Source organism: Populus trichocarpa, chromosome 2, assembly GCF_000002775.5.
Source record: "Populus trichocarpa isolate Nisqually-1 chromosome 2, P.trichocarpa_v4.1, whole genome shotgun sequence".
Taxonomy (NCBI): Eukaryota; Viridiplantae; Streptophyta; class Magnoliopsida; order Malpighiales; family Salicaceae; genus Populus; species Populus trichocarpa.
Window position 1 is genome coordinate 25,187,775 of NC_037286.2, and position 26,903 is coordinate 25,214,677.

Consider the following 26,903-nt stretch of genomic DNA (forward strand, 5'->3'; position numbering starts at 1 on the left):
TGTGTTTCTTTTTGGTGCGACTCTTGTTTTCCTAGTCTTTCTCCAACCTTGGTCAAATGGCAGATAACGGAACTTCGTGACTCTTATGTCGGTTCTTTCATATCTGTGTATATATTTGTTCAATTCTTTATTCCTTCTCTTTTCTTTGCATCTCTTTTCCATTTCTCATCTAAAAAAATGGACACCACTCTTGAAAAACTAAAAAAGTATTTTCATGTAAAAATTTACCGTGCTAGGTGTGAAAAATTAAGGTTATTAATGAACCATGGAATTCCTAAAGATATTCATTGGATGATTGAAGCAAAGGTCCAATTATCAAGTGAGTCTTCAAATTCTTTTATTTCATACATGCCTGGGACAAGTAAAAGCACTTTTGCAAAGAAACATCATGCAAAACGACTGTAAGTCTGTCACCAATTTGCCAGATGGACTTGTAATGCACAATGTCGTTCTTTAGGAATGGTATCTATAAACCGTGAAGATAAAATACATTTCATTAAGGATGGCCTGAGTAAGGAGTCTTTAGATAATCTTCTATTAACTCTTGAGACGCATCCTAGTGGAGATATGCATCGTGTAATTCATGATTTATGACCCTATTTTCATAAAAAAACATGATCGACTTAGTCTTGGGAATCTAACTAAAAAAGACCATGTTTGTCAGTTTTTAAGAAAACTGGATGGGAAGCTTATCCCCGACCCATAGATTGCGTTAAAGCCATTCTTGGACGTAAAACCAAGGGAAGATATGAGCCACAATCACAACTATTTGTACATACACATGTTCTGAAAAGAGAGAGTGAGAGAGTGAGTGAGACTCCAGCTGGCCTACATATAGGTGGTGTGATTACATTTTCAATTTCTCATCTATAAAATCTTCTCTTCCTTCCCTTCATTTCTACTCAACCCATACATTCAACAGATATAGAAGTGTGTAGAAATGGCAGGTTCCTCAAGTCATCAAATAAAAAATATTTGTGTTTTTGGTGAATCCAGTCCTGGGAAAGAAAATGAGTTTTTAGAATCAGTAAATCATCTTGATCGGGTACTAGCTGAGAGAAAGATTCATTTAGTGTATGGGAAAGGCAGCCTTGGGTTAATGAGGAGTGTGTCAACTGTTGCATTTTTAGGAGGTAGTCAAGTTTTGGGTATCATTCCCAAAGCTTTAGCCAAAGTGGATATCATCGAAAAAACAGTTGGAGAGGAACTACAGGTCTCCACAATGTCTAAATGAATGAATGCAATGTTTGATCATGCTGACGCCTTCATTGCCTTACAGGTGGTCTGGGCACATTATAAGAGATATTTTGTATTTTCTCTTGGGCCCAACTAAACATTCACCAGAAACCTATAGGTTTGCAAAATGTTAATGGTTTTTATGATAATTTATTGTCTTTTCTTGATCATGTTGTGGAACAGAATTTTCTAACATCTTCGGCACGACAAATCATAATCTCTGTTGCTATTGCTGAACAACTGATTGATCAATTGCAATCTTTCACTCCTGTAATTGATTCCTCCATGAGTCGAATAGACTATCTTTCATTCCTGTAATTGATTCCTCCATGAGTCGAATAAACTGGTCAAACAAGGAAAGCCATAAAAAGTTTAGATTGGATTTGAACCTTACTTTGTAAAAACTTGTGCCTTTTGGTTTTATTAATAGCATAATATTTTTTTGTTTTGTTATCTCTTATATTTGTTTAAGTGTGTTTCAAGCTTATCAGTAGTCGCTGCTTTAGGTGATGTCTTCTATACTCTACATTTCTACCTTAAAACATTGAGGACAACGTCTCATTTTGGTTGGGGGGAGAGGGTAGTAGTCGTAAGTTAAAAAAAAACTAACCTTTTGTTGTTATTAAAACCATTTGAAAAAACTGTTATTGTTAGGATGACAGAGTAAGGAGGAATTTTATTGACTCTTGAGACGCATCTTAGTAAACATTTTTATCAAGGTCTATCATAACACTTCTTGAAATATTAAGGTTTACAAACTCTCACATTGTTATCACTTGATTTTGCTCATATACTCATTTAACAAGTATTCTTAAACCTTCATTTTCACACACACACTATAACATATGATTGTGGGTTGCACATTGGATTATTACATTAATTATGTTCTTTTGTTAAAGGTAACAACTAAGGGAAAGGGATAAGATATAATTTGTAAAAAAAAAAAATTAAATATAATATTGATGATAATAAAAACGTAGATAAGTTTGGTTTCGTAGCCTCCTTAACCTAAGCAATTAAGCCCGAATGGGTGTTTTAACACCTAATACCCTAAAGTCAACTAACTTGGAAGCTATTGGCCCAGTGCTTGTTACATGGGTTGAGGAGAAAAGCCTAAGGGAATCAAACATTGTACTATCTACGTATCAGTATCTGCAACCAGAGTTACTAAGCTCGTAGGGGTGTCTCAAAACATAATACCCTAAAACCAACTGGTCTAGGAGTCATTAGCCTAAAGCTCATTACATGGGTTAAAGATGCATTGTATTTTAAGTTATATGTATATATATTAAAAAAAATAGAATAAAAAAATAAAAAAAAATAAAAGAAAAAAAAGATAATAAATCCCAGCCCAAGAAAGTTAACCTTAGAAAAACATTACAACAAAATTATGTTTTCATCCAAGCAAAGCCCCATAACTATGTGTTGATATATTGAGTACAAAAGAAAGATTTATTAATATCTTGTTTAAGAAGTATGAAGCAGATAAATAAATCTAATGAGAGTTTATTTATTTAGATAGATTAATGGAAGATGAATGATGAATGCATTGCTTTTTGGATTTTGTACATTGTTTTTCTACTTTGACGCTTTAATTACTAGGGATCAGTAATAAGCTGGTTGGGGGGTGATTAGTACTTAAAAGTGCATTTTTATCAAGATTTTATATCATCATATTGCACTTAAAATGTCATTAAATTCCCTAACTTAAGTATGTTTTATAATAACAAGTACGATAATATAAGATATCGTTAATTTATGGTAAATGCTCATTTCAAATACAGGCATGTTTCACAGTTCAAAGGTTTGATTGATTTGTTTGACTATTGAAATTGAGAAGACAAAGAGAGGGCTAAGCTTAAAGAAGAGATGTTGGTTCAATTCAAACTGGAACATCATTCAGTTATTGGATCATAACTGGAGCTGTAGAACTTGGATTTAGGTTTGGTTTATATGGATGGAAAGCTAAGATATAGGCCTAAAACTTTTATGAGGAGTCCAAGATTCAAAACGGTTGTTTGCAAGTTCAAATTGTAGCAACAAAAGAGAAGTTAGAATCTGTCCTATAGCCTTGACACTATTCAGTGTTCAGCCCATATCACGAGTTCTAGAAGTCCAAATGAACTCATTCTTATTTTGTTGGAAAGCTGAGACAAATGCCCATAACTTTCATGAAGACGATCTATTCAAATTATGATGTTAGCAATGACGTTTTGTTCAGACAAAAAGATAATGGTTGTCACCAAGTCAAGAGGTGGTCACCCACTCAATAATTAGTCATCAAATCAATAGTTCCGAATTTTAGCCTATAAAAGCAGGCATTTGCAATACATTTAGACATCTTGGTGTTCAGATCAAGATCACTCTCTTTCTTTGTATTTTGTAATGTTCAAGTTTTATTTTATGTTATATTAATCTCTTGTTTATGTTTTTCATTTCATTTACTATACTTATTTAACTTTCATCATAACTATGTTCTTAACTAGTTTATTTATGTTTCTCTTATTCATAATGTTTAGCTAAGTTTATTATATAAAGGTGAAAAGGTTTCACTAATGGTGTTAGAATAAGTATAATATAAACTCAACATGGACTTCAATGTTTATATTTAGAAAAGTTTGTTATTAACATGTCTTAACTTATATTAACATCTATCATATAAGAAAACATGATATTTACTTATCATTGTAACACTACTTTTAGTTTCAATAGTTTCTATATAAAAAATGGCATCTGCCTAACATAGTTCAAAAATAGTTTTACTATATATATATATATATATACACACAACACAAACTATAAGGATTCTTTCATAACCATTCAATTAATTTTATTTTTATAAGCGTATTGTCTACTTATTTGATGTGTGGCAATACAATTACTACATTTTCATGTTCAGCTAATTTCTCATCTATAATTCACATCATTCTGACTACCCAGACCGGACAATTATTTATTCTATTTAACTTATTTATCAATTATTCCATCAACGATCCTTCCCTCGGATGCTATCCTTTTCAGTAATCTTTTTTGATTACCACATAATCTGACAATTCTCTAGACTAATTGCCAATAATTCTAATACTCTAATCGAGTGTCCCATATTGTTCATTATAGATCTTTTTATATAAGCCATTATCTTTCCGGCATCTCATTTGGATATCATTCATTCTGGCATTCCCAGCTGAATGTCCATCGTTATTTAATTTAAACTTTTCTTGTAAAAGCTAACATCCATCCAATATCTCTTTTGGATATCATCGATTCCTGCATTCCCAACCGAATGCCTATCGTTATTTAATTCTGGCTTTTCTTATCAAAGCCAACATCCATTCGATATCTTCTTTGGATATCATCAATTCCAGCATTCCCAATCGAATGCCTATCATTATGTAATTTCAGCTTTTCTTGTAAAAGCCAACATTTACCTGATATCTCATCCCGATATCATTTACTCTCAATTCCTTATTGATGCTCGAGTATTTTTCAAATTTAATTCAGCAATACCATAATAAAAGATATAATGTTAAACAATGTTTCCTGAGGCATAGGTTACCTACTTGGGGCCTGCTGTCGAGAGCTAGTACTTGACTGCTGCACGATGCTAACACCCTTTCCTGTATCAAAGGGAGTTCAATTCTCAATTAATATTCTTGTTTACAACAAGAAATTTCAATAGAATGTTCATTTAATTCATTTCATATACTTATTAGTAGAAAGAGTGTCTCAAATTCTTGCATATACATACACTTACATTTCCATGAATAAACATATACATGTGTGTATCCTTAGTTTCATTTTCATAATTCTTCATTCAAAATCCCATATAAAATATAGTTCACACATTCATGTAAATCTATTTTTCAATTCACAGTTTGACTTTTTCGTGGTTTTTCAACCATAATTGGGGTATCTATTTTTCAATTCACAGTTTGACTTTTTCGTGGTTTTTCAACCATAATTGGGGTTTCGTAGATCCAAATCAAGTAAGGTCAATTTCTAATGAACTTTAACATTCATGTGCACATTTTTTATTAAGGAACATATCAAAATAGGTTTTGAAATGGAAACTTAACACATATATTTACAACTTTCATGAAAGAGCACATTCCAAATTCTATAAATTTCTAGTCTAAACTCAGTCATAGATTTCATAACAAGGCTATCCAGATTTGCAAATTGCATTTTCCAGCCATTCACCATCCATTTCTAGAACTTAGACACCAACATCTTCCAAGTTGTCAACACTAAAAATTATTATCATTCATGTTACTTTTCAAGTACACAAATTAAACAAGGACACTTGCATGATTAGTTAGAGCATTTCTCATTTGCTGCTAGTATTTCCCATCAATCATTCAAATTTTTGCACATATAACTCATCACTAACACATACAATTTCAGCAGCACACCTTGAGTTTTATTTCTTAAAATGAATTTTCTTACAATGATTTCTTATTAAGAAACTAACACATTTAACCTACCTTCCTTAATTCTTACTTACTCAACATAAATGGTTTTTTTTTTCCTAACTCTTATTATCAAGTCACATTGACATAGTTTCAAGGGCATAACTAATAATATTGCCAACAATTCAGCCATGGTTACCAATTTATCAAGTGGGGAGAAACATGGATTGTGTATTTTTCTTTTCAATTCCTTGACTTTTCATATTCATGTTTGAGATTTCCTCACTTTACTCAATTTAATTTTTATCACAATACAAGAAATCCACTCCCATCATTTTATCCCTTTCTTGGCCGAAACTTAAACTAAAAGGGGAAGTGGATTTCTTTTTCAATTCTTCATGTTTAATACTCTACTCATCATTCTAACATTTTCACAAACATCTCATGTTCATAAACATAAACTTTCCATAATAATTAGCAAAACTCTAGCTCTTAGTTTACACTAAGCATTCTCAACATGCATGTAACAATTAATAACTTAATCTTGGGTTAGTAATAGCTTGCTTACCTTGTTAAGATGGATGAACTAACATAATATTCAAGATTTGGAGTTCCTTGCACTTCTATTCGTTTTCTTTTCTCCAATATTCTTGTGGTTTTAACTTCCTAGTAGTGTAAGTCTCCAAGTTCACTCAATTTCTTCTATACAAATGCTCACTCTTCTTCCTAATCACCTTATTTATATCTCTTTTTGGTGTTTGTATAGAGAAAAATGGGGTTGAAGGTTAAGAACTCTCCATCCCTTTCTGCTCTCTTTTTTCCATCAATTTGGGAGAGAAAAGAGGGGTATTTATACTCCTCTCTCTTTGCAATTTCTAATTTAAGTCCCCAAGACTTGTTCATCTTTATAAGTTTACCATTAATTAATCAATCCTTCATTCTTTTAAATCAATTAGTCCCACTTCATTTTTCATATTTCCACAATAGGTAAAATTTCAATTTGGTCTCTCCATATTTATTTATTTTGTTACTTATTTGGTCTTTATCTACCTTCCACTTGTTTAGTTTTATTCTTCTTTTCTATCTAATTATTTAACTAATTAGCTCACATATAATTCAACTAATTTTTCATCACCAGTTATTATCTTTTTTTTAGGTCTTTACATAATATGTGTGATATTATTCAGGAGAAAAATTGATATTTTATTTATTTACAGGGTTTCTAGATTTTCCTTTAAAAAAAATGTTATGCCTCTTATTTTCTGTAAAGTAAATAGTGGAGTACAAAATACCTGAAAAATACAAAAGAAAAGAGCTAGTTCTCAAAGGCATAACAATCCCTCTATCATAAAAAAGTTATGAAAAAAAATATTTGATTTTCAAGTAATTTTTGTTTCACTATGTGAATGCATTTCAAAACCCAACACCTTTTACGTAGGATTTCCAATTGAAGATTGTTAGCTATATTATTTGATGCTCCTGTATATAAAATAATTACAAAACGTGAACGATTGTACATAAAGAAATTCTTTTCTTTCCACATACCAAAACTTTTAAGTTCCAAGATTTGGTATTTCTTAAGACATGAGAACTTGATTGGTTGGTCTATGGAAGACTCATTGAATTTTTATAAATAAGGTTTTTGATAGATGCATGGTACTCGCCAGTGATTTTTGTTGTCAATTTAATTAGTCATTTGAGTCGAGTCATATGTAGGTTTCGTCTTACCTAATTTTTCTCAAGACACGGAATATGGCAATGCACGTCAAGAGCTGTCTCTCTTTTTTTATCGTAAGAGCTCCTTTTAAAAAAAATATAGATTAGATACCCTTATACATGCAAAAATTCCTGCTGGTTTTAACATATCATCTAGTTAGAAGAAGAAGAAAAAAAAGAAAACAGAAAGCATTTTTCATCATTCACTAGTCTTTACACATTCAGCTATTCTTGACACATTCAGCTAATTATATGTTCTACTACTAGCCAAAATAAGTGTGATGTGTGGTTGAAGGGACATTAATTATGTTTGTGATATGAAAATTTTATATAGTGGAGACCATCATCCTTCAGTATAGACTCTCAATTTTTTGTATTTTTTATTTTTTGGAAGACAAAGATCCGAGATTTCCGTAAGTCTTGCAGAAGAAAAACAATTATTTTCCAACAAGATTCTCTCTCGTGCTTACTATTTATATATATGATTCTTTATTTTTTAGAAGACAAAGATCCGATGCCCGTAAATCTTACAGAAGAAAAACAATTATTTTCCAACAAGATTCTCTCCGTTGCTTACTTTTTATATGATTTTTGGCTTAGAAACTTAGCCATCTATAATTAAGTTTTACTCTAAAAGGCATGGATTATTCACTACGCAAGACTTCATTGATTATCCTCTCACAAATTATTGTGGATGAGTTGTGCAAAATTTTATGTTTTTTTAATTTAGTCCTCCAACATTTTTTCTGGCGATTTGATCCTAATTGAAGACCAATTAATTTTGATTTCTCATGAAAAGATGGGATAGAAAGAAGAGGGACCGAAATGAAAAAGGCACCATATATAGGTGGCATGCCATAAGTTTCTCAAAAGATGCACTTTGGTCCTTAAACTTTAAAATCACGCAAAATATACAATTTCAGTACCTCAATATTTTTTCAATTCAATTTTGTCAGAAAATTTTATTTTGTTATTTTTTAGTCCCTGGTTGAGAAAAGAGAGAAAGAGGTTGTCGGATTCCAATGGTAGAGAGAGAAAAGTGTCGTTGACACCGATTTAGACTACCAAAATGGACTATATTTGTGTCAAATAGTTCCATTTGATGAGAAGATTTCATATTAGATGTTTTTGTATCTTTAAAGTTCATGAAAAATAGATCTGAGCTTAGATTGATTTTTGGATTTGACTTGATTTTAATTTTTGAGGTGGTTTTTTGAGGTCATAGATAGATTTATTACTGTTCCTACGATGTTTTGGGTCAGAAACGGGTTGAAAAATGAGTGTTAGGTAAAAAACTTAAGCCTCGGTTTTTCATATTAGGTGTTTTTGTACCTTTAAAGTTCATAAAAATAAATAAATCTGAGCTTAGATTGATTTTTGGATTTGGCTTTATTTCAATTTTTGAGGTGGTTTTTTGAGGTCATAGATAGATTTATTACTGTTCCTACGATGTTTTGGGTCAGAAATGGGTTGAAAAATGAGTTTTAGGTAAAAAACTGAAGCCCCGATTTTCCAGCAACCGTAGTGGCTGGAATTTGGGTAAATCAGATGACGTGTAAACTCCCAGCTAGATGTCTTGAAATATTAAAATTTTAACCCAGAGATAAAATAAAATAAATTAAGGAAATTGAGAATTAATGTCAAGTATAAAAAAAGAAAAGAAAAGGAGAGGGGTGTGTGACACCAAGTAAAAGGGAGAGAATAAATTAGAAATTTTGGGACAAATTAAGATTATGTATAAAAAAGAGATTAAAATGTAAATAATAAAAAAAAACATGTAAAAGCCATCTCCCCCCCCCCCCTCAAGTTGGCAACAATTGGAACAAAAGAGGAAGGGGGACAAATATTGAGTTTTTTATTCAAAATTCTTAGAGAAAGCACAAAATAATATACGGAATTAAAGGGGGGTTAAGAGAAACACTCACCACCACATCTTTAAGTACCTAAACAAGATAGAAAAGTGAAGGAAACCAAGGGGAAATCAATGCACAATCATGAAAACAAGAGTTTTTAAAGAGGGATCCATAAATTTTTGACTAGTTGGGATTCAAAGACTATTTAATGTTTGGTAAGGAGTTCAAAACCTAATCTAACAATTTCATATGAAACTAATAACAATTGAGATAGAAATCATGAGATTAATGTTAGGGTTCATAGTGGAATTTCAAGGAAAATATAATTGACTATGAATTGATCAAATTGAGTTATATTAGGTTGTGTTGGGTGTTAAATAGGAAAGAAATAATGAAAAATATCCTAGTGTTTTCAAGGGTTCAATGGCCGGCCAATAAGGGATCAAAGTGCATATGCTAGAATTGTGTTAATTGTTGTGTTATGAATTGGTGTGTTAGCTATTTTAATATGATTAAAGTAAATTGGGTTGTTTTATTTATGAGTATTGTTGACATGTTTTGGAAGAACAGGAAAATGTGAGATTATGTTGTTTAAAACTTAGTGGTGTAAATTTTTGGATTGATTAAAACTTTTGGGGAATTTTATAGTAGTAGTGGTATTATTAGTATTTTAATTGACAAATTTAAGGCCAACCATGAATTTTTAAACCATGGGCGGCCAACCATGTTGATGTAATTGGGGAAGTTTTGGAATTTAGACGTGTTTTGGTGTTGAAATTTTAATTATGTATAATATGATTATCGTTAGTATGTTTAAGTTGGATTATGACCATTTAAGTTGAGTGTTGATGTATGAATTCTTGTTGGTGTGTCTGGGAGGAGGCATATGCAAAATTTCTATGATATTGATGAGTTGAATTTAGTGCTCACAAGTGTTTAATAAAAGGCAAGACATAAAACATTGTTGACAAAATATTGGACATTAGAGATCATTGATGAAAAGTTAGAAATTGGAATAATTGAAAAGAAAATGATTTGGATTTAATACATTCCATATGTTTGAGAAATATATTTTGAATGCAAAATAATATAAGAAAATGCAAACCTTAATGTTAAATACAAGTTGAAAATATTAGTAAAACAAGAATTTAATTGAAGAAAAGAGCTAAATTGATGAAAGTAAACTTAAATTAATATTATGTAAGATGAGCCTGCAATGTGGTATACTTGTTGATACATGAGAGGCCATGAGAGCTATGCCACAACAAGGAGATACTACTCGAGCTCCAGCAACAGATATGTGTAATACACCTTGTCATTTTCTCCATTAACTATCATTGTATTATGTTGGAAATACCCTGATATTCCATACTTAAATTATAGTTTATAGTAAAGGAATTAGATGAGACTAGATTTCTGGAAATTGAAATTAATACCTGGTAATGGGGAAATTAATACCCAAATTATCTTAATGATGGGACTGATGCCCTATAATAGGCGGAGGGATTAGCTTTCCAACGATGAGACTAATGCCCAATAATGGGTGAAGGAATTAGTTTCTTGATGATGAGACTAATGACGGTAAAAGGCATAAAGGATTAGTTTTTCCTAGGTATTGGAACTAGCGCCCGACATTGAGAGATGAGACTAGATTTCTGGAAATTGAAATTAATATCTGGTAATGGGGGAATGAGTTAGTTTCCCAGGAACTGAAATAATATCATTACATAGGAAAATAAAAAAAAATCTAGTGCTAGATAATATGGGGAAAGATTGAGTTTTAGAAAACAAATTGTTAGGAAAAAATATGATTTATTAAACTTATGTCATACAAGAAATCTCGATATGACAAGTGAACAACATAGATAAAAAGAGAGATTGTGTTGATAAATAAATTGGTATAATTAACAATGATGAGATATAACTTAAAGACAATACTTCTTTTGTATAATTTTTTTTTAATGTAAATTGCATGTTATTGAGTTAATTGATATTTATAAATTATTTACAGGTAACTCATAACCTAACCTCGAGTGGGATGTTAGATATGTATAGTAATCTCTTGATAATTTTGTTCAAAACTTATATTAAATACCCCTTATGCATTGTAATGGTCCAATGCTTAAGTGTTAATTATCATGAGGTTTATGCATTATAAATTTAACTTAATCATGTATACTTATGTTATTGTGTCTCATATAATTATTATGTGTTTGTATTTCCTAAATCTTATGAAGATTTGAAAGTTTATATTGAAAATTGTATGCATACCATGAACCATAATGAAATGTGATGGATGTCATGAGATAAGTCCAGGATAGTTGGACAATAAATGAAATGAGAATTGGTTTAATAATGAAGTATAACAGTTCTTAGTCGATAACTTGGGATCTCCCGGTACAAAGAAGACTGCCAATATTTCAGTAGATTTTTAAAATATCTCTCTAAAAGTTGTAAAAGTCATGAGAAACTAAGGAATGATTACATGTATTTATGGAGGGTGTCACATTACGCGTTGTTTCATTTTTTTTCAAAACAATTTGAGACGGACGACATGTCGTCTATCCCAATTATAAAAAAAAACTAAGGATCCAATCGTGCAAGCCAATATGCCGCATTTTCATGATTATCCGAGGTCAATCCAATATGGTGCATTCTCAATATTTTTTTAAAAAATAATATGTTGTCCAATATTTCAATATTTTAGTATTTTAAAATTATTTTTATCTGACATGCATTAAATTTTTAACTTTATAATATATTTATATATTTTTTAAAATTGAAAAAAATAATCCATTCCGCTAAAAAAAACTATTACTCCCCGAATCACGTTACGCCGCAGGTAAAAAAACTATCGCTCCCCAAATTGTTAGACTATCAGAATCTTCAACAGAAAATCTAGGAGCATCTGCACCAATTCTTCATCCTATCCATTTTGTTGTCAATTCAAAATAATCCTGCTATTTAGAGTGACTTCCGTATATCTGTTTACTTCCTTATTATGCTCAGATTAGTTTCATTATTATACGCATTGCAGTTTCATTGTACAACTATAAATATAATGGAAACTACATGGCTTAAGTGTGTTAGCCATAACAAAGCAATCTTGTGTATTCAGCCTTTTGTTTATCTTACATGGTATCAGACTGACTACAAGCTCATGCTTTTTTATACGATCCTTTCTCCTGTTTCCACATCATCCATATGGCCAGCACCAATGACACCCCCACCCCTGCCCCTATTCTTCCACCATCTACAACCACTATTTCCGTTAAGCTAGATGGCTCTCAAAATTATTTGGCTTGGAAAATGCAATTCCTTAATCTCCCCCGAGGACACGACTTAGTTGGCTTCATTGATGACACTGAAGTCTGTCCTCCAAAACATCTTGTCTCTGGTTCATTAAATTCTGCCTATGTTGTTTGGCAGAAGAAAGATGTTTGTCTCCTTGGATGGATCCTTGCATCTCTTTCTGAAAAACTTGTTTCCACTGTTTATGGAATGGAAACATCTCAGCAAGTCTGGACTGCCCTGCAGACTCGTTTTTCTTCTCGATCTCGCTCTCACATTTCTCATCTTAAACGCCAATTACAAACATTGACTCAAGGTACCAAATCTTGTTTTGAGTATCTTGAAAATGCTAAACATCTTGCAGATCAATTAGTAGCGGCTGGTAAGCCTGTGGACGATCAAGACTTGATCTCCTTTCTTCTGAGTGGCCTGTCATCTACATATACACCATTTGTCACCTCCTTTAATTTTGCATCCCGTGACATTAATTTCACTTTTGAAGACTTTCAAGCCGAATTATTGGGCTATGAAAATCTTCTGGATTTCAATCACTCTTCTTGCGACACTGATCATACTCATTTTGCCTTTGCTGCCCACAAATCTAAGGGACCATGTGATCACGAGGTTCGCATCAGCTCCTATCTATGGCAAAAAGAAAGGCCTTCCTCTACCTTCCACAAAAATATAGCCTACAGTTTCATCTGCTTCTCGGCCATACTAGCAGACCAGATCAACTCCTCCTCAACTTCCATCCAACCGCCTGGTTTGTCAAATTTGTGGTAAAATTGGTCATTCTATTATTGATTGTTTTGATCATTTTGATTATTCATATCAGGGTCAGTTCCCTCCTCAAGATCTCGCAACTATGGTGGCTGAAGCTAATGCCACACTTATCATCAAGTTTGGTACATGGATAGTGGTGCCAATGCCCATATTACATCAAATGCATCAAATCTCACTCATCAGAACTCCTATCATGACTCCGGCACTGTGATTGTAGGAAATGGTTCAGGTCTGCAAATTCTACATACTGGTTCTACAACATTTAACCTTGGCAAATCCAATTTTCATCTAAACAACATTTTCTATTGCCCACAAGAAGCCACCAATCTTATCTCTATCAATCAATTTTGTTTAGATAACAATTGTTACTTTATATTAACTGCTACTGATTTTCTCGTAAAGGAGATCCTGATAGGAAAAATCCTATTTCGAGGTGTGGTTGATACCGGGCTGTATCCACTAGCTGGGTGCCAAAATTCCCTTCAAAATCTCATATGTCTTTCGGCAACAGTAGGAGTTCGAGCTACTGCAGACACTTGGCACTCCAAACTATGACATCCTGCTACTTCTGTTTTTGATAATTTATTCCATTCCAATAAACTCTATGTCACCAGTCCTTCAAATAAAGTAGATTTTTGCTCAGCTTGTCAACTTGGCAAAGCTAAGAAACTACCTTTCCCAGCATCTAGTCGTCAATCTTCTATTCCTCTTGCTTTAATCAATTCTAATGTATGGGTTTCCCCTATACAATCCACAGGTGGTTGTTCCTTCTATGTTTTTTTTGTTGATGATTATTCACGATATTCTTGGTTATATCCTTTGCAAAGAAAATCTGATGTGTTCAGAACTTTTGTTCAGTTTAAAACCATTGCTGAAAATTTTTTCTCTACCTCAATCAAACAAATCTAAACTGATAATGGTGGCTTACTTCCAACCAGTTTTAAAATTTTCTAACTACACAAGGGATATACCATAGATTGACTTGCCCACACACTTCTCAACAAAATGGGATTGCCGAGAGAAAACATAGGCACATCCAAGAAATGGGACTAACACTTCTAGCCCAATCAAGTCTATCTCCCCAATATTGGGTTGATGCGTTCCTCACTTCAGTGTTCTTAATAAATAGATTACCTTCAAAAGTCTTAGATAATAAAACGCCTTACTTTTTACTTCATAAAACCGAGCCATTTTATAAGGACTTACATGTTTTTTGATGCGCTTGCTATCCACTTCTCCCGCCTTATACTGAACATAAGCTGGCCTTCCGAAGTAAAAAATGTCTCTTCCTAGGCTATTCTAACTGTCAAAAAGGATATCGGTGTCTTGACTTAAGAACTAAACGGGTATACATATCCCGACATGTCATATTCGATGAGCAGTCTTTTCTAGCTCAGGAACTAGCCAACCACACCACATCTCGAAGTACGACTCCTGCTGCAGGTAAACCTCTGATAATTCCCAGTTCAGTTATATCTAGTACTTTATTATCTAACGTTTCTGCAGCTATAACTTCTCAAGCTAATCCTTCTTTCCACTCAACTGAAATTTTAAATCTTGCGGCATCAAACTCTGCCCACTCCTACTCAGCTACTGCATCCAATTATAATTCTCCTCCTCCTCCCATTTTAAATTCTGAAAATCCCACTGACATAGATATTGACACTTCATCAATATCTCCTTCTCCACTTTTGCCGCAAGACCCCGATAATACCTCCCCCAATCCCATTGTCCAGCCAACATTCACTCACATTCAAACCCGGTCAAGGACAGGTCATTCTAGCCCCAAATCTTTTCCTGATTATAAATTGTTCTACAATACTCGACATCCTTTACGAGCCTTTTCTACAGTCTTCAATACTCCTGAGCCAACATCCTACACTCAGGCAGTTTCGGATCCACAATGGTGTGCTGCCATGGGAAGGGAATTTGATGCTTTGATGATAAATGGCACTTGGTCCCTCTGTCCTCGCCCGCTTGATAAACACATTGTCAGGAATAAATGGGTATACAAAGTTAAGAAAAGACCAGATGACAGTATTGAACATTTTAAGGCCAGACTTGTGGCCAAAAGCTATGATCAAAGGAGTGGGTGGACTACCATGAAACTTCCCCCCCCCCCGTGATTAAGCCAACTACCATTCATCTTATTTTGCAATTGCAGTTCATTTTCACTGGCCCGTCTGACAATTAGATGTGTCGAATGCATTTCTCCATGGGTTTCTAGAGGAAGAAGTTTTCATGGAACAACCGAAAGGGTTTGTTGATGACACCAAACCGGATTATGTTTGCAAACTACACAAGTCTTTTTATGGTCACAAACAAGCCCAAGAGCCTGGTTTCGCAGGTTGTCACAACAGCTTCTTGAGCTTGGTTTCCAGGAATCCATTAATGACTACTCTCTTTTTGTTCTGCATACTGCAAAAATCAAAATTTTTGTATTGATCTATGTCGATGATATTTTGGTGACCGGTTCTGATACTTCAGCTATTTCTACACTAGCTCATTCATCATTTGTAAAGCATTTTTCATGTCAAGGATCTTGGTTCTTTGTCTTATTTTTTAGGTGTGGAGGCTGATAGAAGTTTCGAAGGATTGCATTTACGTCAAACAAAATACATTTGTGATCTCTTAGACAAGTCTCACATGGCTGGTGTTAAACCACTTGCATCACCTACAGTAGCCACTACCAAACTGTCCAGTACAGAAGGCGAACTCATCTATGATCCTTTCTACTTATTGCCAAATCATTCGGGCACTTCAATACTGCACCATCACTCGTCCTGATATTTCTTATGCTGTCAACCAGCTATGTTAGTATATGCATTAGCCAGGAACTCCACACTGGCAAGCCATGAAACGAGTCCTTCACTACTTAAAGGGCACTGTTAACCATGGCTTGTTCTATACACCATCTCCTCTACAATTACACGCTTACTGCGACTCAGATTAGGCTGGCAACCTAGATGACAGAAGTTCTACTAGTGGCTATGGTGTTTTTCTTGGCCACAACCTAGTTTCTTGGAGCTCCAAGAAACATAATGTGGTCTCCTGTTCGAGTATAGAAGCAGAATATCGTTCAATGGCACTCATTACGGCTGAAGTCTACTGGCTTAGAATGCTCTTCAAAGAATTGGCTATTGGTCTCGTACACACACCGACTATATGGTGCGATAACATTGGGGCCATTGCACTTGCTTCAAATTCGGTGTTCCATGCAAGGACGAAGCATGTGGAAATTGACTACCATTTTATTCGAGAGAAAGTTTGCAACAATGATGTTAAAGTCCAACATGTCTCCAATGTCAATCAAATAGCGGATGTCTTCACCAAAGTGCAAACTGCACAACGGTTTCAATATCTCACGAGCAAATTAATCGTCTGTCAAAACCCCATTAATTCGAGGGGGGTGTTAGACTATCAGAATCTTCAGTAGAAAATCCACGAGCATCTGCACCAATTCTTCATCCTATCCATTCTGTTGTCAATTCAAAATAATCCTGCTATTTAGAGTGACTTTTGTATATCTGTTTACTTCCTTATTATGCGCGCTCAGATTAGTTTCATTATTATACGCATTGCAGTTTCATTGTACATCTATAAATATAATGGAAACTACATGGCTTAAGTTTGAGTGGGGGTGTTAGACTATCAGAATCTTCAGCAGAAAATCCTGGAGCATCTGCACCAATTCTTCATCCTATCCATTCTGTTGTCAATTCAAAATAATCCTGCTATTTAGAGTGACTTTCATATATCTATTTACATCCTTATTATGCTCAGATTAGTTTTATTATTATACGTATTGCAGTTTCATTGTACATCTATAAATATAATGGAAACTACATGGCTTAAGTGTGTTAGCCATAACAAAAACATCTTTTGTATTCATCCTTTTGTTTATCTTACACAAATCACATGCTGATTATTATCGAACAAGATTCTCTCCCGTGCTTAGTATTTAAATGATTTTTGGCTCAGAAAAGATGCACTTGGCCATCTGTAAAACTCCCCAAATCACGTTCTGATTGCTGAGGTGTACGGTCTTATGGCACGCATTAATCTATAAACAAAGAAAATTAAAGAAAGATAAAGCCACTGGCATCCGCTACCTAGGGGATCTCAAAAAGGAATGGCGTGGATTGATTGAGCAAGCATTAACCAAGCAGTGAACATGGACTTAATTATCAACACTCTCCCTGTAGAGATCTTCATCAAAAGATTCAGCAATATTACCTAAGCTCTCTCTTCTGAGGTCCCATCAACACCATGTATGATCTCATATTAGTTTCGGTTTCTACAACCATCTTGGTTATTCTGGTAGCTGTCCTGACCAAATTTGTCTACTCAATATTATGGGTTCCTTACAAAATCCAACACCACTTCTACAAACAAGGCATAGGTGGCCCTGGCTACCGTCCCATATTTGGTAACACGGCTGAGAGGCGTCGATTAGTGAAAGAAGCTCTATCAAAGCCAATAGCTCCACCATTTCACCACAATATTCTTCATCGTGTTTTTCCAACTTACAGCGTGTGGTCTAAAATGCACGGTAAGACCTACTTATACTGGTTTGGAGCCAAGCCCAGGTTGGTTCTATCCGACCCAGCCACAATTAAAGAGGTTCTGATAAATACTGGCGGACCATTTGAGAGGATGAAGTTCGACCCTGTGACAAAGCAGCTCTTGGGAGACAAGGGACTTATGGAGCTCACGGGTGAGAAGTGGGCTGTTCACAGGAGGATCAGTAGCTTGGCCTTGAACATGGAGCAAGTTAAGGTGACCCATCTTTCTTTCAGTTTAGGAAAAAAAAAAAAAAAGGTCTACTTGAGCTTTTTTTTACTGGCAAATAATACTGATCATATTTTTATTTATCCAAGTTTAAGAAATTACAACTTTTTTAAAAAACAAATCTTACCAGGGCTCTGCGTTGAAGTTTTTTATAACTTTGATAGGTAATTTCTTGCTTTTAAAAGTTGAGATTTTTTCAAACAGAAGCAAAGCCTGACTATATCAAAGTTTATAGCGGATTGATAGGTAAAGCATTAGTGTGCTTTGATTTTCAACAAAACCAAACGTACCCTAATTTAGAAGAAGAATCTGTTTGGAAAGATGAGGAAAATTGGACCGTTAAACTTTTCTGTCCTCTCTTGGACCACTGAAATTATTAGAAACCATTGTATAATATGCCTTGTTATGCCGATTGCTTCAAATCACAATGGGCAATAATCGAAGGTTTATAATCATGCGAGATAATTGAATGAGCTCGCTGGTCAAAGTTCAAACTTCAAAGTGACAAGCCAAAATAAGTAATTTGCCATGGACACAACGACCTGATCTTTCTTTTCCTTTCAACAGGGGTGGGTGCCAAAAATTGTGGCTAGCATAACGGACATGCTTGAGAATTGGGAGGGAAAAAGAGCAGGAAGAGAAGAATTCGAGATGGATGTGCACAAAGAAATACAAAACCTCTCAGCAGATATTGTTTCCAGGACAATTTTTGGAAGTAGTTTTGAAGAAGGAAAGCGTATTTTTGAGCTACAAGAAAAGCAAATGCACCTTGCCTCCCTGTATTACTCGCATGTCCCTATTCCAGGGTTCAGGTTAAATACCAAGAAACAAACCAAAATATTAATTAATCATGAGATGGTTTCTAATGATTAATTGTCAGGTTGTTAATGATGATTGATGACACAGGTTTTTGCCAACAGAAAAGAATAAAGAGCAGTGGAGACTAGACCAGGAAATTCGCGGATCAATAGAGAAGCTAATTGAGGAGGCTGCTAACAACAGGAGAGAGGAGAAATCTCGAAACTTACTTAGCTTGTTAACTTCTTCCTATAAGAATCATGATGGTGAAGAAGAGAAATTGGAGGTTGAGGAAATTATAGACGAATGCAAGACATTTTACTTCGCAGGAAAGGAGACAAGCGCTACTGTCTTAACTTGGACATTTATCCTTCTAGCAATCCATCAAGAATGGCAAATCAAGGCCCGTGAAGAAGTAGTTGCTGTTTGCAAAGACAAGGAGCATCCAACTGCAGATATTCTTGGTGAACTTAAGATTGTGAGTTCAATTTCGTACTATAATGCACCGCTCTTAATTAATTTGCTAATTGAATCTTATATAATTAAGAGGGGAGCAAAATGATGGAATTATCCAATGTTAACTACTCTAAAGAGTGATACATATATATAATTTCCTAATTAAGAGGGGAGCAAAATGATGGAATTATCCAATGTTAACTACTCCAAAGGGTGATACATATATATAATTTCCTTTTTATGAACAATATTTACGAAGCTCTGGATTTGTCCAATGGTTTGTTTTTGAAACATTCATTCTCTTATTAGTCTGTTGTTGGTTCTCATTGTCTGAACAGATAAATATGATACTACACGAAGCAATTCGACTTTACACTCCGGTCACAATGTTGGTGAGGGAGACATGCAAAGATGTTAAGCTTCAGGGCCTCCACATTCCTGCTAACACACCACTCATTTTAGCCGTGATTGCAGCTCACCATGACACAAAGGTCTGGGGAGAAGACGCTGACAAGTTCAATCCTCTAAGGTTTTGCGAGCCTCGGAAGCATTCAAGCTCCTTTTTCCCATGGGGTTTAGGCCCTAGAACGTGTGTTGGACAGAAATTAGCCCTTGTTGAGATCAAACTTGTTCTAGCTGTGATCATTAGACAATTTTCGTTTGTGGTATCCCCAAAATATGTTCATGCTCCGGCCGAATTTCTAACCGTTCAGCCTCAATATGGAGCGCAGATCCTTTTTAGGAAAATCTTAAATTAAACATCGATCAGCTGGTGGATCTGGTATGTTGAAGAAAGGATATTTGGATCATGTATTATCTTAATAATACGGATCGAATTTTATTGTTACATAAGCTCAGAACATCGTTTAGGATGAACTTGGTAATGTCGTGGCTTGTAAATCACCGGAGTTGCAGTATTCTTAAGTGTGTACTTTCGATTTCGATTGAAGACAAGCATCTAATATATAAATATATTTACTACTATAAACCACTGCATTACTACACAACCTAGACCTAATTGTGAAATTCAATTTGAAATTTGATTACTAATTGTGCATCAATTTCAGATTTTGTAAATTAAGGTTATTGAGTGAAAATTGAGGGAATTGCAGAATTTGTTAGAATAAAGTTAATTAAACTACTATAAGTTTTTTTTAACATAAAAATCATGCAAAATTATCAGAGAAAAATCAACGCCCAAGGGACATGAGTGGCCGACCATGTGAGGGTTGAATGGAAGGAAAAGAAATTCTGAATTTGTACCCGATAAACCTTGTAATATGTGTTATGATGTGAACAATGAGTAAATGAGACAAATCATTGCATAGAAAGGAAAAGGGGACCCTTAATCCTCTTAGGCCAAGTTCGGCTAAGAATAGATTGAGGGGAGGGAGGACAATGTTTGGCATGTTATATGTGATGCATGAATTAGTTGGAGTAGGAAGCTTACTAATAGGAAAAACATGAGAACTTGATAATAGGAAACTTTGTGAGTCAAATGCGTGTGTTACATGAGATGGAAATGAAATTATTAACAACGAGTATAGCTTATGGTTCGGCTTAGGAAGAGTCGCAAAATGTAGAAAAAACAAAGGAATGGGTGTCTTGAGAGAAAAAGAAAAATGGGGATAATGGAAAGTTCATCTAAAAAACGGTTGATGAAAACTAGACAGATTCATAACCTTGATTCTAGAGAGGATTCGGGCCTAAAAATGATATAATTCAGGGAAGGGTTCTGCATAGAAGTTATAGCCAGGGATGTTGGCTTTCCAACGAATCCAACCTCTTTTAATTTGGAGCTTTGGAACTCCAGATATAGATAAATATTTGAGAAGAGGTCGAGTTGTCACCTCTACTGGTAGATTCAACCAATTGACAAAATGGGGAAACTTAGTTGCATTAAGGGAAGAATCAAACTTCTTTCACTTGGGAAATGTGTGGTTCCATGTCTTAGGGTTCAAAGGATATAAGCCGTATTCAAAACCGAATTGGAGATGATAATTATAATTTAATAAAGAGTAATGATCTAAAGAGATATAATGGGAAACATAAATGTAAAGGAAATAATTGTTAAAAAGAAGTCAACATTGTCGTTATTATTATTGTTGTTGTTGTTGTTGTGAGAAATGTAACTAAGTAAGAAATGATGTGGTATACATGTAGATTCAGGAGGGATCATAGAAGGGGCATAAGAACAAGAACAAGAACAAGAACAACAACAAGAAGAAGAAGGGAGCGCGAGCCGAGCTTCTACAGCAGGTAGGTGTTCTACACCCATATCTTTCTTAAATGTACATAATTATGAAAGCTTGTTTCATTTTTAGACTATATATATAAATGTTGCCAAAAGGAAAGCATCTAATGAAATAAATGAGAAATGAAAACACACATGATTAACTATTCTGGCGGGGAATAGTTAATCATACAAATGGGTTCCATTAATATCAATATTTTCCTGGATTCGATTAGTCAGTTCCGAGAACTAGAAGCTAGTGATGTCAATAGGGTTTACTAACATCAATATGATCATCTCGTAACATGAGGGATATTGAACTTGATTAATTATTCCGGGTTAGGAAAAGTTAATGATATCGATGGGCTACATCGATATCAGCATTTCCATGCAACTTGATTAGCTATTCCTGGCATGGAGGCTAATGATGTCAATGGTTCTTGACATCAACATTTCCGAGGATATTTCAAAGTATTGTTGGGACTTGATTAGCTATTTCGGGTTAGGAATAGTTAATGATATCAAGAGGTTGTATTGATATCGACATTCACAATAAATTTAATTAGTTGGTCCCTGTCATAACCCATATCTAGGTTATTCCCCAAAATTATATATTTTTCTTTTCAAAATAAAAATAAAAAATAAAATAAAAGCTGGTGATTGTGGAGAAAGCAAGTGAAGAAGGATTTTAAAAATACATAAAAATCAAGCTGCAATTTTAGAGGAAATTCAAGGCCTAATTGTACCCCATTATGCCCAAAAAAGGAGAAACAATGCAGATTCAATGTCAAATTAAATGATTATTGGACGAATCTGCATGAGAAATAAGTCCAATGATGTAATAAATTTTTAATATGCCAATTGGATTTAATAAGGGGCTAAATTGAAGTTTAATTCAGTTTAAGAATTAATTTGGGTCCAATTGAAGAATTTAATTAAGTGTAAGGACTTAATTATATTTTATTAATTAAGAAAATCATGGGCAAAATTACAAGAAAATTAAAGTTTTGGGGTCAAATTAAAAAATTTCACAGCCAAGGACCATTTTGCAAAGGCGTCGAACTATAGGGGCTTAATTGACAAAAACTAGGGGTGAAATTGAAGAAATTGAAAGTTTGATGGTCAATTAAGGGCTAAATTGAAGAAATTGAAGACCAAGGACCATAGTGAAAAAGACCCGAAATTCGGGGATAAAATGGAAGTTTTCTAGGGGGCTAAATTGCACCAAAACAGAAGTTTTGGGTCAATTAGGGGTGCAATTAAATACAATTGACAAATGGAGGTCTAAATTGAACTTTGACCAAAATCCCTAACTCAAGCATAAAACGACGCAATTACTATTCATTGTCTATGCCGATTTTTCCTGAAAAAGTTGTCTGAGTGGTTACTTTTTAGGTGCATTTAATACTTTATATGGCTACCAAATTTGACAACATCTAAACCAAAATGATCCCCTAACATTTTTCTACAACCTCATGTGGTCCGTTCAGGCTGATTAACACCATAGAGGCCGCAAGGCCGGCCTAAAGTGGACAACTCAAACAACCTTGATGTGTCAGATTTGACAGTTCAAGGTGCCTACGTTGAACCAACGATTGAGATTCTTCTAGCCGAATCAAGGGTTGAAATGTTTCTCCAGTGAAGACAAGATTACCTTCTTCCATCCCCTGAAAATAGGGGTGGATGTTATGGCCTGAACATCAAGAAATCAGAAGAAAAGGTTCAGAAAAAACCATCTCTGCCCAGTTTTTCTACCATTTTTCTTCTACTTTTCCCCCTCTCGGTCACCAATTTGGCTAGCTCCACCGCCACGCCTCAGCCACCATTTCCACCACCAACCACTCTCAAGTCTTCCCTGCAACACAAGTAATGCCTCTAGTCTCTCTTCACCTCCAGCCAAGCAAGGTTGCTCTTCCTTTTGCTCCTTAAAAATGTGCCCCATAGCCAACCCGATCACTTTTTTAGCAGTCCACTTTTTCAGGCAATGATAGCAATTTTGAACCAATAATTGGGATCCTTCCAGGTCGAATCAGGAGCTAAGATTTGACACTAGTAAAGATAACATGCCCTTATTCCATACCTTATAAATAGAAGTGGATTCCATTTCCTAAAGAGGAAGAAATCAGTGTGCAAAGTTGGCAAAAAAACTATTTTTTTCCAGTTTTTTCTTCTCCTCTGCTGACCCCACTTTCCCCCTTTTTTTCTCCCACCTCCGTCGATGCCACCACCTCCAACCACCATAAAAGATCTTCCCTGCAACACCTGGAATGCCCCCAGCCTCTCTTCACCTCCGACCAAGCAAGGTTGCTCTTCCTTTTGCCACTTTGAAACATGCCAAATAGCCATTTGCATGTAGAAATTCTACATGCAAGTGGCACTTTTTTTCTAAATTTAGTGGGCTGGACCCGTTTCTAGCCTAGCCAACCAAAAAAATTAATAAAAAAAAATTCCAAAAAAACTTCCAATGGGGATTTCAAAATATTTCTGACTTTCTCGTGTGCTTTTCTACCAATTTTGCTTAATATTAGGTTGCATTTTTACACTATAAGATACAAATCTAGTATTAAAATACCTGGTTTTCTCTGAAATATTTCAAAAAAAAAACCATTAAAAAAGATTTCAAAACTTTTAAATTAATTTCCCTTGTCAAAAAAGAAAAAAAATATTTTGTTTTCAGGTATACAACCATATACTAAAATGTTTTTCAAGCATATTTTCATAAAAAATTTGCATCTTTCTCATGTTTTAAAATGCAAAATGGATATCGTAACCAGTTTATGATTATCCATTAGGGTTTGGCCAAAATATCAAAAAATCTTTACCAAAAATTTTTTTAGGGTCTAGTGACATGATCAAAAGATTGATGTCTTATTCCAAGTACAAGAGTGTCGAAGTAATAAATAACCTGGCAAGACCGGAGTCGAACCACAGGGAGGTGAACTATATAAAATTATAAACAATATATGAAAAGGAGTTGAAGAGAACTTTTGAAATGTGATATTGATGTAAGGATTAAATAAGGATAAAACAAATGTCAAGGTTAGAGGATCCACTAATGGTATTTCAAATAAGTATAATATAAACTCCTTTTATTATTAAACTGGAAACCACACACAAAGGAGGTTCCAATCAGATTATAATTTATTAACATGATTATATTAATTATCGTATTTGAGTAATGTCAATACTTGTAAATGTTGTCAGGTATTCATGGTGATAACTTATGTTAACAACAAATCAAGTTCCTTTCATAGCACATATGTCGGTTATACCATACAGTTGGGCTATGAAAGTGCCAAGTAGTTGTTGTACCAAGGGTTGTTCAACACAAATTTAGACTAACCATTTAACAAACAAGGTATTAACAGTGAGTAAGATAATAAATACAAAACATGTTAGTATCAAACATTAAAGTCCATGTTGAGTTTATACTATACTTATTCTTACACCATTAGTGTAACCTTTTCACCTTGACATAATAAACTTAGCTGAACATTATGAATAAAAGAAACATAGATAAACAAGATAAGAACATAATTATATAAGTATAGTAACGGAAATGAAAAGCATAAACAAGAGATTAAGGAAAATATAACATGGAGTAAAACTTGAACATTACAAAATATAAAGAAAGAGAGCAAGAGCAAGATCTTGATCTGAAAACCAAGATGACTAAATGCATGGCAAATGCCTTATTTTATAGGCCAAAATTCAAAACTATTGATTTGATGACTAATTGTTGAGTGGGTGGCCACCTCTTGACTTGGTAACAATCCTTATCTTCTTGTCTGCAGCACACGTCATTGCTAACATCAGAATTTGAACAGATAGTATCCATGAAAGTTCTGGTAAATTGTCTCAACTTTCCAATAAAACAAGAATGAGGTCATTTGGACTTCTAGAACTCGAGATATGGGCTGAACACTGAATAGTGTATGGGCTGCATGACAGATTTTGACTTCTTTGTTGTTGCTATAATTTGAACTTGAAAACGGTCCTTTTAAATATTGGACTCTTCATAAAAGTTTTAGACCTATATCTTAGCTTTCTACCCATATAAACCAGACCTAAATCCAAGTTCTACAGCTTCAATTATGATCCAATAACCGAATGGTGTTCCAATTTGAATTCAACCAGCATCTCTTTTCTAAGCTTAGCCCTCTCTTTGTCTTCTCAATTTCAGTAGTTAAACTCATCAATCAATCCTTTGATTTATGTGATAGGCCTGCATTTAAAATGAACATTTACCATAAATTAAAGGTATCTTATATTATCAGATTTGTTATTATAAAATATGCTCTAGTTAAGGAGTTATTGATACTTCAAGTGCAAAATGATGATATAAAACCTTGATAAAAATTGTGAAGCCCGAGAATAAAGTATACAAAGAGGGGGAGGTTTATAATAATTCAAAATGTTGTTATAATACAAAAAAGGGGGGGCTGAAATAAAAAAAGGGAGAAAGATGGGGTCAAAATGGAATTAAGAAGAGCTAGGACTATAAATACCCATCCCTTCTCTCATCTATGGCCGGCTGATAACAAGGAGGGGGGGAGAATTTTTGATTTTTCCTTCATCAAAACTAGGAGTAAACACCTAAAATTAGTAAACCCAAGTAAGCCTTGGAGGAACACAATCGGGTGGAAATTTAACAAGAAGAAAAGTGAAGAATTGGTGAAGAAAAGAGGGGGAAGAGTGGCCGGCTATATACAAGGGGAAGAAGGCTAAGATTCTTCTAAAATTTGTGAAGTAAAGTTTAGATTCCATCCAAGTAAGGAGTTTGACACGACCAAAAGATTGATGTCTTCTCCCAAGTGCATGAGTGTCGAAGTAATAAATAACCCGGCAAGACCGGGGTCGAACCACAGGAAGGTTAATTGTATAAATTATAAACAACAATAATACAACAACAATAGTAACAATAATAACAATAACAATAACAATAACAATAACAATAACAATAATAATAATAATAGTAGTAGTAGTAGTAGTAGTAGTAGTAGTAGTAGTAATAATAATAATAATAATAATAGTAATAGTAATAGTAATAGTAGTAATAATAATAATGATACCAAAAATACTATTAATAATGATAATAATAAAGATGAAGAAGAAGAAGAAGTTGATGAGAACTTTAAGATGGAAGATTAACGTAAGGATTAAACAATGATAACAACAAATGTCAAGGTTAGAGGATCCATTAATGGTATTTCAAACAATTATAGTATAAACTCTTTTTATTCAATTGGAAACCACACATAAAGGAGGTTCCAATCAGATTATAAATTGTTAACATGATTACATTAGTTATCTTATTCGAATAATGTTAATACTTGT

General features: G+C 34.1%; 1 protein-coding gene and 1 long non-coding RNA gene across 2 annotated transcripts; one reads left to right on the top strand and one right to left on the bottom strand.

The window, feature by feature from the left end:
• Positions 1-1,246: 1,246 nt before the first annotated feature.
• On the bottom strand, positions 1,247-6,498 carry LOC112326527 (uncharacterized). Its single transcript, XR_002980206.2, has 3 exons — positions 6,214-6,498; positions 4,797-4,853; positions 1,247-1,579 (listed from the first exon to the last, which is right to left on the bottom strand). It is a non-coding gene; the product is annotated as an uncharacterized LOC112326527 (long non-coding RNA).
• A 10,892-nt stretch (positions 6,499-17,390) lies between these two features.
• LOC7461517 (cytochrome P450 734A1) lies at positions 17,391-20,321 on the top strand. Its single transcript, XM_002301840.4, has 4 exons — positions 17,391-18,067; positions 18,647-18,891; positions 18,986-19,355; positions 19,672-20,321. The coding sequence occupies exons 1-4, from the start codon at positions 17,558-17,560 to the stop codon at positions 20,089-20,091; spliced, it is 1,545 nt and encodes a 514-aa protein (XP_002301876.1). The 5' UTR covers positions 17,391-17,557; the 3' UTR covers positions 20,092-20,321.
• The last annotated feature ends 6,582 nt before the right edge of the window (positions 20,322-26,903 follow it).